General features: G+C 44.9%; 1 protein-coding gene across 2 annotated transcripts in view; it reads left to right on the top strand.

Moving 5' to 3' along the window:
• LAMB3 (laminin subunit beta 3) overlaps positions 1–16,878 on the top strand; it is a 97,877-nt gene that overhangs the window by 49,568 nt on the left and 31,431 nt on the right. For both annotated transcript variants that reach the window (XM_069756305.1, XM_069756307.1), the window contains 4 exons: positions 261–449; positions 1,318–1,473; positions 3,432–3,628; positions 15,756–15,852. In XM_069756305.1, coding sequence (XP_069612406.1) covers positions 261–449; positions 1,318–1,473; positions 3,432–3,628; positions 15,756–15,852 — 639 coding nt within the window. The remainder of the gene's footprint in view (positions 1–260; positions 450–1,317; positions 1,474–3,431; positions 3,629–15,755; positions 15,853–16,878) is intronic.

The raw sequence follows: 16,878 nt of genomic DNA, 5'->3' as shown, positions 1-16,878 counted from the left end.
AGGCAAGGGAATGACATGTTGCACACAGTCAGCTATCGCCATCTGGTGGTATGCTCTGAAAACTGCAGGCTATCGGATTGTCAGCAGCTGTAATGTACCCGCTATCTGTTGGGGAAAATGCCATATATTGTTTGAAACAATTCACATATTATTGTGTCATCTTGTAAAATATTAATCAGCAAAGATTGTGGGTCTGGAATTAGATGGTTCTTTGTCATGTGGAGCAGCCAGTAATACTGACTTTTTCTTCCCAATTTCAGGCTGTAACTGCAACAACCACTCCGAGAAATGCCACTTTGATGCCGCAGTGTATGAAGCCAGCGGGAGAGTGAGAGGAGGCGTGTGTGAGGATTGTGCTGATGGCACTGCCGGGAGGAACTGCGAGAGGTGCAGGGCTGACTATTATAGGAACCCCAATAAAGATATGAGCCACAGGGACGCCTGCATCTGTGAGTCCTTATTTATACATCTTGGGGGGCGGGGGGGATTTGGTTAGGGCAACAAGTCAATTGCACGTCAACCAGATTTTGGAAGTTCGGGTTTGCAATTCCTGGGAGCTTTCAAACTCGTTTTATTAGATGGGTCATTATTATGTAGACCTGCTTTAATTTGGCGCCACCTGGTGGTTGGCATCATGCTTGCAAGCTGATTATACAGCTCTGGGAAAAATTAAGAGACCACCACATCAAAACCCTGTCATGGGCAGCCCAATCTCCAGACCTGAACCCCATTGAAAACTTCTGGAATGTAATCAAGAGGATGATGGATAGTCACAAGCCATCTAACAAAGAAGAACTGCTTACATTTTTACAGAAGCAGTGTGAAAGACTGGTGGAAAGCATGCCAAGACGCATGAAAACTGTGATTAAAAATCATGGTTATTCCACAAAATATTGATTTCTGAACTCTTCCTGATTTAAAACATTAGTATTGTTGTTTCTAAATGATTATGAACTTGTTTTCTTTGCATTATTTGAGGTCTGACAGCACTGGTTATTTTTTTAAATTTTGACCATTTCTCCTTTTTGGAAAAAAATACAAAATTTATTGCTTGAAAATTTGGAGACATGTTGTCAGAAGTTTATAGGCTAAAATAACTATTTACATTTTACTCAAAAATATACCTATAAAGAGAAAAATCAGACAAAATGAACATTTTGCAGTGGTCTCTTCATTTTTTGCCAGAGCTGTATTTCGTACTCACACATGACTTTATCCATAATTTTTGCTTATATTGTTTAATTTCCTACAGGGTAATTTAGGTACAACTTAGGGTTTTCACCTTTGTTTTAAACGTGGCTATATTTTACCTTTTAGCATGTGATTGTGATCCGGAGGGCAGTGTAGAAGGTGGTAGCTGTGATCCTATGAATGGAAGATGCATCTGTAAAGAAAATGTTGGAGGAGAGCGATGTGATCAATGTAAGCCAGGGTACTACCAACTGAGTGCTGCCAACCCACGTGGCTGTACCGGTAAGTGACTGATCGCTCAAGGCGCAGATTATAAACCCCTCACTTGGTATCACCACAATAGCTTTATATTGTTCTGTTGTTGAGAACCAGAGTTGGTGTGAATTGATCTTCAGAACCCTGTCCGTCAGTTACGTCAGCAGTCTGTGACCAATGGACGGGAGCTCTGAGAAGCACCTCTGACCTAACTGCATCCTTAGATCCTCTTCTGATTAGCAGGCCTGGCATGACATCTTTTTTGAGGCGTGATGCACAATCTGCAGACGAGCCCCAGATGTCGGGAGGTAGGAGGCGGTTCCCAAGACTCCCGTCCAGTGATCTCAGAGTCGGATATGACAGAAACACTGGGACTTCCAAATCAATTTGTACTAATCCTATTTAATGCTGAATCATAGTCAGAAAAGTAGAATATTAACACTTTAGAACATTCTGGAAAATATCTAACATGTCACCATAGTTTTCAGTTCTTAATGTCATTTTAATTCTCAGCAGGAGGGCGGCGCTGACTTATTTTGACCTTCATGATATCAATCACTTAAGAAGACGCTTCCCATAACTCCTCCACGGCTGTCATATCTAGCCTAGGGCTGTACACGGACTTCTCTGTGCCTCTGTACTACCTCTAGAGGGGAATACATGGAGCATCTGATGGCGCATGCCTACCATTTATCATTTTCTACCAGATTCATAGGGAGTCTGACAGGAAAGTCTCTGTGTGCCCAAGTATGACATTGCAGACATATGGCAAAGGGCCCATGCCTGGATATTGTATGTAGTGATCATACGGCAACATACCGTACTTGTACAAAAGCTTTTCTGAAGTCAATACATTTCATCTCAATCAACTCTCACCTATTGTATACACCAGGTGTTCCCAACATTTCTTCCCTCGAGAGCTACTTCCAGTGCCCCCCTCCACATAGTAATGACACAAAGAGTCCCCCATTACTGGTATAACGACAGCCAAAGCTTCGCCTCAGAAAGCACCTGGTGCCTTCGTCCCTATACTTACATCCATGGGTTCCCACTCCACCCTCTTTCGGTATTTTTGCTCACCAAACTATTACTATAACCACCTTTTCCTCACCAGTACAGTCCATGCACATTCAGATCTGCTCTGTGCAACTCCCAAAAGTCTCCATCTGGAGATCTTCTCTTCATGGCTGCTTTCTAGATCTAGTGCTAATGTACTGCGTCCTTCAGTTTTTGAATAAAAAAAAACTGATATAACAAGGATATAAAGTAGATGCCAAAATGGTCATTTTTGGATAGATGTAAAAACGGAGCGTAGCCTTATTCAAAGTTTATTGTTCGACCTTTATTTTTCACAGGTTATAGAGCGCCAACTAGAGGTGGACATATTTGGCAAAACTTGGCTTTGTGTGCATTTCAAACAAATATTTCCATATTTTTGTGATGGAGCTGTATGTGCTACATAGAAGTCAATAAAGGATAACTTGCTGGAATATCCTTCCATATTTCTACCTGGATTCTTTCATAATTGGAAAGAAATTCCAGGATTTTCAAATAGCTGTTCATCTCCAATGACATCATATTCCATTTTGCTTCTCTATTAACCTCTAATGTTCATATCACAGATGCACACATACTAGTCCAGATTTTTAGAAAACCACTTTTCTGATCATTATGTATTTTGAAGTGGGATTTAAAAATGACATCTTGCTTAATATATTCCTATTCTTTCATACATGCCAAATGGCCTAAATTTGCCAGGACAGTTCCAAAAATTGTGCTGCCTCTTGGGCTGAAAAGGGGTGCAGGCTTACATAGCCCCTACCCATATATGGGAGTTTCTGTGCAGCATTGAAATGGTCCTGGGGGTACATGGGTTGGGGCAATAGTGTCCCTGAATTGTCAACACCATTGGTGGTAAGTATGGGGTATGTCTTGTAGACCACCGGATGACAACGTTATCAATGCTATGCTCCATGTTGTTCCAGAGTGTGACTGTAACCCCCACGGCACGGAGAGAAACCAGCCATGTGACAGTGAAACAGGACAGTGTCGGTGTCTTCCAAATGTCACAGGTCGTCGTTGTGACCAGTGCATCTCCCACTACTGGAATATTGACAGTGGAAGAGGATGTCAGATGTGTGGCTGCCATGCTAGGAATTCCTACAGTCTCCAATGTAATCAGGTAATAGCTATCTTCACACGTTACATTAGCAGAGATATGGTGCAGAAATATTAGCAGAGCATAAGGTGTTGTAATTCAGTACGCATGATCCTTCAGGAGGAACCTATATTTATTAGATGCCCTTCCCTGAAAGTTTAGGATACAGCTGACATTAATGGGTATTGGTAAGGGTCTTAGATGGGTTCTCCAGTGAATGCAAGTTATGACCTATCCTAACTTATTGGTCGGCGGGGATCCAACTGCTGGGACCTGCACCGATGGACAGAATGGAAACTTTATCCCGGTTGGAATGGCAATGGCAATGTGCTATTCCTTCCCTACGATGCTGATGACTTGCTCTTGGCATTTTCCAGGAGCCCCATAGGGTGTGAATGGAGTAATGGTAGGGTATCTGACCAGATGCTCCATTTTGTAATTAGGATAACAATTCTCTGTTCTGCCAATCAGTGTCGGTCTGATTACTTAAAACCTCACCAATCAGTAAGTTACCTCCTATCAAATGGGAAGGTGATGATTTGTTTTAACTGTACAATTCCTTTAAGGAACAGGTTTTTATCCATGAATGAGTGCATTTGAGCTTGACATGAATAATGAGGAAATCATTATTTCCAGATGTGACTTATATAACAGAGTATAAGGACATCCATTTATTTACATAGACAAGAAATCTGATTTACTTTTAGGGATCTATGGGTATTAATGGTCATAAATAGGGTTGAGCGAAACGGGTCGAACATTTTCAAAAGTCGCCGACTTTTGACAAAGTCGGGTTTCATGAAACCCGATCCGACCCCTGTGTGGGGTCGGCCATGCGGTACGCGACTTTCGCGCCAAAGTCGCGTTTCAATGACGCGAAAAGCGCCATTTCTCAGCCAATGAAGGTAAACGCAGAGTGTGGGCAGCGTGATGACATAGGTCCTGGTCCCCACCATCTTAGAGAAGGGCATTGCAGTGATTGGCTTGCTGTCAGCGGCGTCACAGGGGCTATAAAGGGGCGTTCCCGCCGACCGCCATGTTACTGCTGCTGATCTGAGCCTAGGGAGAGGTTGCTGCCGCTTCGTCAGAAGCAGGGATAGCGTTAGGCAGGGTCCATTAACCACCAAACCGCTTGTGCTGTAGCGATTTCCACTGCCCAACACCACGGTGTGCAGGGACAGTGGAAGCTACATTTTTTTTTCCCCTCAGCGCTGTAGCTCATTGGGCTGCCCTAGAAGGCTCCCTGATAGCTGCATTGCTGTGTGTACGCCGCTGTGCAAACCAACTGCTTTTTTCAAAGCACAAATCCTCTTGTTCCTTCCTTTCTGCACAGCTATCTTGTTTGTTTGTCCACACTTTTTATTTAATTTGTGCATCAGTCCACTCCTTATTGCTGCCTGCCATACCTGGCTGAGATTACTGCAGGGAGATAGTAATTGAAGGACAGTTCCTTTTTTTTTTTTTTTTTGTGGGAGATTAAGATTGGCATTTCTGCCAGAGTGCCATCCCTGTCTGTGTCATCTCTCACTCAGTGGGCCATAGAAAGCCTATTTATTTTTTTGCTTGATTTGGGTTCTAAAATCTACCTGAAAAAATCACTACATCAATCAGTGGGAAAAAAATATTGGCCTCAGGGCTTGTGTGCCACTCCTTACTCCTGTGTGTGCCATCTCTCAGTGGGCCATAGAAAGCCTATTTATTTTTTTGCTTGATTTGGGTTCCAAAATCTACCTGAAAAAATCAATAAATCAATCAGTGGGAGATTAATATTGGCCTTTGGGCTTGTGTGCCAGTCCTAAGCGTGCCATCTCTCTCTCTCAGATAGTGGGCCATAGAAAGCCTATTTATTATTTTTTTTATTGGGTTTATAAATTTTCCCTGGAAAAAAAAAAAAAGTGGGAGATTAATATTGGCCTCTGGGCTTGTGTGCCAGTCCTGAGCGTGCCATCTCTCTCACAAATAGTGGGCCATAGAAAGCCTATTTATTTTTTTGGTTGATTTTGGGTTCTAAATTCTACCTGAAAAAATCAATAAATCAATCAGTGGGAGATAAATATTGGCCTCTGGGCTTGTGTGCCACTCCTGACTCCTGTGTGCGTCCTCTCTCACTCAGTGGGCCCTAGAAAGCCTATTTTTTGTTTTATTTGTTTTCTAAATTCTCCCTGAAAAAATCATTTTATTTTATTTGGTTTCTAAATTATTCCTGAAAAAAATCATTTTTTTTTTATTTTTTTTTTCTAAAGTCTCCCTGAAAAAAAAACAAAAAACAAATCAGTGGGAGATTAATATTGCCCTTTCTGCTTGTGTGCCAGTCTTGACTCCTGGGTGTGCCATCTCTCTCTCTCCAATTGTGGGCCATAGAAAGCCTATTAATTTTTTTGCTTGATTTGGGTTCCAAAATCTACCTGAAAAAATCACTAAATCAATCAGTGGGAGATAAATATTGGCCTCTGGGCTTGTGTGCCACTCCTGACTCCTGTGTGCGTCCTCTCTCACTCAGTGGGCCCTACAAAGCCTATTTTTTTTTTATTTGTTTTCTAAATTCTCCCTGAAACAATCATTTTATTTTATTTTGTTTCTAAATTCTTCCTGAAAAATTCATTTTTTTGTATTTTTTTTTCTAAAGTCTCCCTGAAAAAAAAAAAAAAAAATCAAATCAGTGGGAGATTAATATTGCCCTTTCTGCTTGTGTGCCAGTCTTGACTCCTGGGTGTGCCATCTCTCTCTCTCCAATTGTGGGCCATAGAAAGCCTATTAATTTTTTTGCTTGATTTGGGTTCCAAAATCTACCTGAAAAAATCACTAAATCAATCAGTGGGAGATAAATATTGGCCTCTGGGCTTGTGTGCCACTCCTGACTCCTGTGTGCGTCCCCTCTCACTCACTGGGCCCTAGAAAGGCTATTTTATGTTTTATTTGTTTTCTAAATACTCCCTGAAAAAATCATTTCATTTTATTTGGTTTATAAATTCTTCCTTAAAAAATCATTTTATTTTTTTTTTATTTTTTTTTCTAAAGTCTCCTTTTAAAAAAAAAAAAAACACAAATCAGTGGGAGATTAATATTTACATTTGCGCTTCAGTGACAGTCCTGCGTGTGTGGCATCTCTCTCATTTGTTGCCACCAACAACAGAGTGTGTAACATTGTGCCTGATTTTCGTTGTGGTCTCACCCACCTGTAAAGGGGTAGCTAAATCATACTGAAGTTATAGCTCACCGTGTAAGTTGTGTGACTGCAACAAATACCGTTAGTTTGGTAACGTTTTTAAAACAATGAGGAAGTCTGGTGGAAGAGGTCGTGGCCGGGGGCGTTCATTGTCAGCTGGTAATGAGGGTAGTGGTAGTGGTGGAGCATCAGGTGGTCGTGGGAAAAAAAATATTGCACCTAAGTCTGGAGCTGTGGAGCCAGGTTCGTCGTCTGGCTACACAAGGCCTCGAACGCTCCCTTTTCTGGGAGTAGGAAAACCGCTTTTAAAGCCGGAGCAGCAAGAGCAAGTTTTGGCTTATCTTGCTGACTCAGCCTCTAGCTCTTTTGCCTCCTCTCGTGAAACTGGTAAAAGTAAAAGCAGCGCGTCGTTAGTGGATGTTCACGGTCAGGGACAAGTCGCTTCCTTGTCCTCTTCAGCAAAAACAACAACAGAGAAGAATGCAGCAGGCGACACAACGGGTTACTCCATGGAGCTCTTTACACATACCGTCCCTGGCTTAGAAAGTGAAGCAGTTAACAGTCCATGCCCATTACAAGTTGAATCTGACATGGAGTGCACTCATGCACAGCCACAGCCAGACTACTATGCTGGTCCTTTGACTCAGACCACAACATTGCCCTCGCAGGGTGCTGATCAAGAATCAGACCCTGATGAGACTATGTTGCCCCATCACGAACGCTATACCACCGACCGACAAGGTGACACAGACGAAGTTGCACACGAGCTACAAGAAGAGGTAATAGATGACCCAGTTCTTGACCCCGATTGGCAGCCATTGGGGGAACAGGGTGCAGGCGGCAGCAGTTCTGAAGCGGAGGAGGAGGGGCCGCAGCAGGCATCAACATCGCAACAGGTTCCATCTGCCGGGCCCGTATCTTGCCCAAAACGCGTGGCAAAGTCAAAACCTGTTGGAGGACAGCGTGGCCATCCAGTTAAAGCTCAATCTGCAATGCCTGAAAAGGTATCCGATGCTAGAAAGAGTGCAGTCTGGCATTTTTTTAAACAACATCCAATTGATCAGCGCAAAGTCACCTGTCAAAAATGTTCAACTACCTTAAGCAGAGGGCAGAATCTGAAAAGTCTCAATACAAGTTGCATGCATAGACATTTAACCACCATGCATTTGCAAGCTTGGACTAACTACCAAACGTCCCTTAAGGTTGTAGCACCCTCGGCCAATGAAGCTAGTCATCAACGCAACATCCCTTCCGGCAGTGTAGGGCCACCATTTTCTGCACCACCTGCAGTATCTGTGCAGGTTTCTTTGCCAGGCCAAAGAAGTCAGGGTCAGGGAATCACCAGTTTCGTAGTAGGAAACACTGCATCTAGGGCACCGGCGGCAACAATACCATCTCCCACCGTCTCTCAGTCTGCCATGTCCATCGGCACCCCCGCTAGTTCCACGATCTCCAGCTCTCCAGTCCAGCTCACCCTACATGAGACTATGGTTAGAAAAAGGAAGTACTTAGCCTCGCATCCGCGTACACAGGGTTTGAACGCCCACATAGCTAGACTAATCTCGTTAGAGATGATGCCCTACCGGTTAGTTGAAAGCGAAGCTTTCAAAGCCCTGATGGACTACGCTGTACCACGCTACGAGCTATCCAGTCGACACTTTTTTTCCAGAAAAGCCATCCCAGCCCTCCACCAGCATGTTAAAGAGCGCATCGTCCATGCACTCAGGCAATCTGTGAGCACAAAGGTGCACCTGACAACAGATGCATGGACCAGTAGGCATGGCCAGGGACGTTACGTGTCCATCACGGCACACTGGGTAAATGTGGTGGATGCAGGGTCCACAGGGGACAGCAAGTTTGGGACAGTTCTGCCTAGCCCACGGTCTAGGAAACAGTTGGCTGTAGCCATTCGCACCCCCTCCTCCTCGTCCTCCTGCAGAAGCGAGACCTCGTCCACAGACCGCAGTCGCACAACCACTCCATCCGCAGCTGCCACTGTTGCACACCAGGTCTCCCATTATGGGGCAGCTACTGGCAAACGTCAGCAGGCTGTATTGGTTATGAAGTGTTTGGGCGACAACAGACACACCGCTGAAGTTCTGTCCGAGTTCTTGCAGAAAGAAACACAGTCGTGGCTGGGCACTGTAGATCTTGAGGCAGGCAAGGTAGTGAGTGATAACGGAAGGAATTTCATGGCTGCCATCTCCATTTCCCAACTGAAACACATTCCTTGCCTGGCTCACACCTTAAACCTGGTGGTGCAGTGCTTCCTGAAAAGTTATCCGGGGTTATCCGACCTGCTCCTCAAAGTGCGTGGACTTTGCTCACATATCCGCCGTTCGCCCGTACACTCCAGCCGTATGCAGACCTATCAGCGTTCTTTGAACCTTCCCCAGCATCGCCTAATCATAGACGTTGCAACAAGGTGGAACTCAACACTGCACATGCTTCAGAGACTGTGTGAACAGAGGCGGGCTGTTATGTTTTTGTGGGAGGATACACATACACGGGCAGGCAGTAGGATGGCAGACATGGAGTTGTCAGGTGTGCAGTGGTCGAAGATTCAAGACATGTGTCAAGTCCTTCAGTGTTTTGAGGAATGCACACGGCTGGTTAGTGCAGACAACGCCATAATAAGCATGAGCATCCCCCTAATGCGTCTGCTGATGCAAAGTTTGACGCACATAAAGGATCAGGCGTCTGCAGCTGAGGAAGAGGAAAGCCTTGATGACAGTCAGCCATTGTCTGGCCAGAGCAGTGTACAGGACGAGGTAGCGGGCGAAGAGGAGGAGGAGGACGAGGAGGATGATGGGGATGATTATATTTTTAATGAGGAAGCTTTTCCGGGGCCAGTGGAAATTGTTGGCGCGGCAAGGCCGGGTTCTGGTTTTTGGAGGGACACAAGTGACGTGGATTTGCCTGAAACTGCCCCTCAACCAAGCACAACCACAGATTTGAGAACTGGAACTTTGGCCCACATGGCGGATTATGCCTTACGTATCCTCAAAAGGGACACACGCATAACAAAAATGATGAACGATGACGATTACTGGTTGGCCTGCCTCCTTGATCCTCGCTATAAAGGCAAATTGCAAAATATAATGCCACATGAGAACTTGGAACTAATATTAGCAACCAAACAATCAACTCTTGTTGACCGTTTGCTTCTGGCATTCCCTGCACACAGCGCCCGTGATCGTTCTAACACGAGCTGCAGGGGCCAGCAGACCAGAGGTGTTAGAGGGGCAGAAATCAGAAGTGTCGTTGGCCAGAGGGGTTTTCTGACCAGGTTGTGGAGTGATTTTGCTATGACCGCAGACAGGACAGGTACTGCAGCATCAATTCAAAGTGACAGGAGACAACATTTGTCCAGTATGGTTACTAACTATTTTTCATCCCTTATCGACGTTCTCCCTCAACCGTCATTCCCATTTGATTACTGGGCATCAAAATTAGACACCTGGCCAGAATTGGCAGAATATGCATTGCAGGAGCTTGCTTGCCCGGCAGCTAGTGTCCTATCAGAAAGAGTATTCAGTGCTGCAGGTTCAATACTAACAGAAAAAAGGACTCGTCTGGCTACCCAAAATGTAGATGATCTAACCTTCATTAAAATGAACCACAACTGGATTTCGAAATCTTTTGCCCCACCTTGCCCGGCTGACACCTAGCTTTCCTATGTAAAGGTCTTGCCTGTGGACTATTCTGAATGACTTTTCCAATCTCGTAATTTGCAGCACCTGATTGTCCAGCATCCGACATGTTAACACCTCCCTAAATGGCCAAAGTCCCCACACGGGGCCGTGGTATCGCCACTTGGCGCCAGCACCCGTGAGAGTACTGTTTGTCTGAAGAGGTGGGTGTGCCCGCTTTTGGTCGACGGTACTGCCACTAGGTCCCTCATAGTACAATAAAGTGTCTGGCGGTGGTGGTGCGCACCCAACGTCAGACACACCGTTGTAATATGAGGGGCCCTGGGCCTGTACCGCCGGCCACAAGACAGTCCCCCCCCCAGGTCAAACAGTGCTCTACCACTTGCAAAATTTTCTCTCACAGCTCCACCAATGTTTAGTCTATGCGCTGACATCCTTCAATGCCTGGCACTGTCAATACCATTGTATTGACATTTTTCTTATGTTAGGCCTTCGAAGCCTGTCTGCGGTCACTCCTTCCACTAGACCTCCACTGACCTGTCTACTGCTGCCCGGGTTCCCCTGGAACCAATTTTAAATTGCCTACAGCCAGCCCAATTTATTATGTTAGGGCTTTGAAGCCTGTCTGTGGTCCCTCCTTCCACTAGGCCTCCACTGACCTGTCTACTGCTGCCCGGGTTCCCCTGGAACCAATTTTAAATTGCCTACAGCCAGCCCAATTTATTATGTTAGGGCTTCGAAGCCTGTCTGCGGTCCCTCCTTCCACTAGGCCTCCACTGACCTGTCTACTGCTGCCCGGGTTCCCCTGGAACTAATTTTAAATTGCCTACAGCCCGCCCAATTTATTATGTTAGGGCTTCGAAGCCTGTCTGCGGTCCCTCCTTCCACTAGGCCTCCACTGACCTGTCTACTGCTGCCCGGGTTCCCCTGGAACCAATTTTAAATTGCCTACAGCCAGCCCAATTTATTATGTTAGGGCTTCGAAGCCTGTCTGCGGTCCCTCCTTCCACTAGGCCTCCACTGACCTGTCTACTGCTGCCCGGGTTCCCCTGGAACCAATTTTAAATTGCCTACAGCCAGCCCAATTTATTATGTTAGGGCTTCGAAGCCTGTCTGCGGTCCCTCCTTCCACTAGGCCTCCACTGACCTGTCTACTGCTGCCCGGGTTCCCCTGGAACCAATTTTAAATTGCCTACAGCCAGCCCAATTTATTATGTTAGGGCTTCGAAGCCTGTCTGCGGTCCCTCCTTCCACTAGGCCTCCACTGACCTGTCTACTGCCGCCCGTGTTTCCCTGGAACCAATTGTAAATTGCCTACAGCCAGCCCAATTTATTATGTTAGGGCTTCGAAGCCTGTCTGCGGTCCCTCCTTCCACTAGGCCTCCACTGACCTGTCTACTGCTGCCCGGGTTCCCCTGGAACCAATTTTAAATTGCCTACAGCCAGCCCAATTTATTATGTTAGGGCTTCGAAGCCTGTCTGCGGTCCCTCCTTCCACTAGGCCTCCACTGACCTGTCTACTGCTGCCCGTGTACCCCTTGAACCAACATCAGAAAATATAAAAATAAGTATTTTGCTTATAAAAAAGAAAATACTGGAGAGATATCAAATGCAGACATTTTAACATTAAAAACAAACAGATACAACAAAAATCTGGTACAGTACTAAAAATGGCCACCAGCTACAATAACTTTCTCCTGCAAGTAGTTAACTGAAAGTTTTTTTCAATTTAAAACACAGATATGGCATCCACCGAGTGTTGTCCTGTCGCGTCTTCTTTATATTATTGCCAAGAAGATGCAAAACAATGAAAATAATAAAATCATTATTTACCAAAAAAATAGAGTAAGTCAAAACCACATTGCAAATAAACATTCATTACAAATAAAGAAGCAGGGCGCGTCCGAGGGTGAGTATATACCTAATAAGAATATAATCACCCTCGGACGCGCCCTGCTTCTTTCCGACAGCCTTCCTTCCTAAGAATCAGCCCTTCCGTGGTGTAGAGAGAGGGTGTGTTACACTCTAAGGTGTTCCCCAGGTTGCCTTTCCTGAGCTTCGATCTTCATGCTCTCGTTTAGTAGTTGTCGGAAAGTAGGCTGCATTAGGCCTACAAAATGGGTAAGGGGTGGAGAGAGATGGTGTGTTACACTCCAAGGTGTTCTCCAGGTTTCCTCGCCATTGCTTCGATCTTCCGACTCTCGTTTAGTAGTTTTAGAAAACTACACTGCATTAGGCCTACAAAATGGGTATCGGGTGGAGAGAGATGGTGTGTTACACTCCAAGGTGTTCCCCAGGTTGCCTTGCCATTGCTTCGGTCTTCCGACTCTCGTTTAGTAGTTGTAGAAAACTACACTGCATTAGGCCTACAAAATGGGTATGGGGTGGAGAGAGATGGTGTGTTACACTCCAAGGTGTTCCCCAGGTTGCCTTGCCATTGCTTCGGTCTTCCGACTCTCGTTTAGTAGTTGTAGAAAACTACACAGCATTAGGCCTACAAAATGGGTATCGGGTGGAGAGAGATGGTGTGTTACACTCCAAGGTGTTCCCCAGGTTGCCTTGCCATTGCTTCGGTCTTCCGACTCTTGTTTAGTAGTTGTAGAAAACTACACTGCATTAGGCCTACAAAATGGGTATCGGGTGGAGAGAGATGGTGTGTTACACTCCAAGGTGTTCTCCAGGTTTCCTCGCCATTGCTTCGATCTTCCGACTCTCGTTTAGTAGTTGTAGAAAACTACACTGCATTAGGCCTACAAAATGGGTATCGGGTGGAGAGAGATGGTGTGTTACACTCCAAGGTGTTCCCCAGGTTGCCTTGCCATTGCTTCGGTCTTCCGACTCTCGTTTAGTAGTTGTAGAAAACTACACAGCATTAGGCCTACAAAATGGGTATGGGGTGGAGAGAGATGGTGTGTTCCACTCCAAGGTGTTCTCCAGGTTGCCTTTCCTGAGCTTCTATCTTCAGGCTCTCGTTAAATTGTGGTTAAATGGAACAACTGCATTTGGCGTACTAGTTGGTTTGGGGCCTACTAACAGTGTCTGCCGCTCCTTGCTGTTCTCCTGGTTTCCTGTCCTGAAATTCCGTTTTCAGGCGCTCGTTAAGTAGTTGTTAATGTTAGACTGCATTTGGCCTACTAGTTGGGTTGGGGCCTACTATCGGTGTCTGCCACTCCTTGCTGTTCTCCTCCACTGAACAAAGCTGTGCCGCCTGTTTACTACGGTAGGCCAATTTTGAACTGCATTTCAACTACTTACTGATTTGGGCCTACTCTCTGTGTCAGCCTCTCATTCCAGTTGTCCTCCACTGCAATGCCCCCTGGTTATTCCTGTGTTACCAATTTTGAACTGCATTTAGCCCACTTTATTATTTGGGCCTATATCTGTGTTTCCTCCTCATCCTGCCCATTGCCCAGCCAGTGATAGATGAGTCTGCTGGTACATTGACCCATAACGCAACATTCCCCGTGCACGCTACACAACAACATTGTGACCATGCTGAAAGTCAGGTGGCTCTTCCCACATACCATACCACCTTACACGGGGACAAAGAGGAAGGTGCAGATGAAAGTGCAGGTTCCTTCATCAGGTGGGGGGAGGAATACTAGTTGGCGACGTCACTGGCACAGGGCCTCTCATAGTACGCAAAAGTGTTGCTGCCGGTGGGAGGCGCCCCCGCCGTGCAAACACACCGCTGTACTTTGAGGGGCCCTGTGCCAGTGCCAATGCCAACGAGTGGGCCCCCCCTGCTTGCTCAGGTTCACAGCACTTGCAAAGTTGAAATACTTACCTCTCCCTGCTCCACTGCCGTGACGTGGTCCAGATTTCCTGGGCCCACTAATTACTTGAACCAGCCCTACCCACCACAACTTTAGCCAAATGACCCCCAATTTCAAATGCCTTCCAATTATTATAAGGTAAATTACGCTTGACAAGCTTCATTAAGAAGAATGGATGGTTTTGACATTAAAATGGGCACTCTAGGTGTTTTCCTGGCCCCCACTCACTGCCGACTATGCTGCCCCATTGACTTGCATTGGGTTTCGTGTTTCGGTCGATCCCGACTTTACGTCATAATCGGCCGATTTCACTCGACCCGACTTTTGAGATAGTCGGGTTTCGCGAAACCCGGCTCGACTCTAAAAAGGTCAAGGTCGCTCAACTCTAGTCATAAATAATGCAATTCCCTAATATTTTAGACTAGACTTAGTTTTTACGTATCCCCAACAGGTCACGTCATTTCTTTAGTATTGCATACCTGCCTTAATTTGCTTCAGTGCATCTGGTCTTCTCTCTGCGGGATATGCTCAAATTGTGACCTGTTGGGACTACTTGGAGACTGGGATTGAGGAACACTGTTTTGGGAGAGTTGCTTTATAAGACTTGTTATGAGGCAGAAAGGCTTTATGTAAAGGTCCTAGGCTATTCCGAGCAGTATTGAACTGTATGCGTTTATAGGCATGCATTGGAAAGCACTGAAGCAGCTGTGGATTAAATGGGCTGATGAGCACTCTACCACTAAGCAGTGGTGAAAATAAACAAGAAACAGATATTTTAGGGTCACGCAGTGCTTCTTAGATGAGACTACTTGGATCTAAGGGAAGGCTCACTAAAGTACCCTTGGCATGAAGAACCTGGGATAATGAGACAGATGAGATTGTCCAACTAATTAGCATTGATTTAAATAAGAACATACAGAACATATCTGCACATGAAATCACTGATACATGTAAATATGTTATTAATGAATGTGCACCTCAAGCAGGATAAAGGTTACACTGTAGCCGGAGATCCTGGGATCAAAAGTAATGTTCATGAAAATATTAAAATGTCATCAAGAGCTGTTCTCCACACTCAAAGCCCAGAATGGTGGGCACCATCCACAGAGGGCACCTGTGCAAAAACAGAATACAGGATCTATGATTTTCAACTGATAACTTTTGCTACCTATGACATATCAGTCCCTGAACTTACTTGATTACTTTTGGCTTTTCATTGGCTGTAAGCCATAATCATCAACATTAACAGAAATAAACACTTGAAGAAGACCACTCTGTTTGTAATAACTCTATATAATATATGAGTTTCACTTTTTGTATTGAACAACTGAAATAAATTAACTTTTTGGTGATATTCTAATTTTGTGAGAAGCACCTGTATATGTAGGCTACGTTTTCCAGGCAATGCGTATACATATGTATTCAGATGATAAAAAAAACAATGCAAAGTAAAGTATACCAATATCATTAATCATAAATATAATAATGTAGATTACTGCTTCTAACATATGAAGAGATTGGCTATATAACAATGAATCTTATTCTTCTCCATGCAGGTCACTGGACAATGTCTCTGCAGGGAGGGCTTTGGTGGCCAAATCTGCACTGAATGCCCGGACAGGATGTATGGTACCCTACTGTCCGGATGTCGAGGTTTGTTTTGAAACTTACATGATGCCAGTAGTGAGAACTCGCTGCTGCAGCAGCTTAAATTCAATTTAGTGATAAGTGCTCAATTTGAATTTATTTGAATTATTAATACATGAAAATTAAGAAGAACTTCAATGCAAATTAAATTCATTTATCATCATGTTCACATAGAAGTATTTTTAGACTTGTACTAGTAAACATCAAAGAGTAATACAATATTATGGGACTTTTGTATAAGGGATGGATCCTCGCTCCACATTAAAGGGAACCTGTCACCTGAATTTGGCGGGACTGGTTTTGGGTCATATGGGCGGATTTTTCGGGTGTTTGATTCACCCTTTCCTTACCCGCTGGCTGCATGCTGGCCACAATATTGGATTGAAGTTCATTCTCTGTCCTCCGTAGTAAACGCCTGCGCAAGGCAATCTTGCCTTGCGCAAGGCAATCTTGCCTTGCGCAGGCGTGTACTACGGAGGACTGAGAATGAACTTCAATCCAATATTTTGGCCAGCATGCAGCCAGCGGGTAAGGAAAGGGTGAATCAAACACCCGAAAACTCCGCCCATATGACCCAAAACCGGTCCCGCCAAATTCAGGTGACAGGTTCCCTTTAAAACAACCATAATTACAGTAAGCCTAGACACTAGAATAAAGGCAAAAAAATTTAGATGCATTTACAATGAAAGACTATTGTGAACGAGAGTACCTAGGAACGAGAATTGTGCATATATAAACAGGCAATCGATCATTTGATAAACTAGCAAAATGCTTGTTCGTCCGGTGAAATTCTCTTCAAGCTGCATAAAAGATCATCATTCTCATGAGCACACCATTCCCTGTAAACATGATTCATGCTACCGAGAACATTGAGAGCCTTTGCGCACCGAACGATCTATTACAGATTGTTTGATGAGGTCTGCCTGTATAAACAGCAAGTTGCTGATTGGCAATCATCTAGGGCCACTGGTTGTTATGTGTAGACCTGTTTGTACTTTAGTTGTCAAAGTGGTCACAGCTTCATTTAAATCC

The sequence above is a fragment of the Ranitomeya imitator genome, chromosome 3 (assembly GCF_032444005.1).
Source record: "Ranitomeya imitator isolate aRanImi1 chromosome 3, aRanImi1.pri, whole genome shotgun sequence".
Taxonomy (NCBI): Eukaryota; Metazoa; Chordata; class Amphibia; order Anura; family Dendrobatidae; genus Ranitomeya; species Ranitomeya imitator.
The sequence above is the reverse complement of the archived record's forward strand: the minus strand, read 5'-3'. Positions and strand labels throughout refer to the sequence as shown.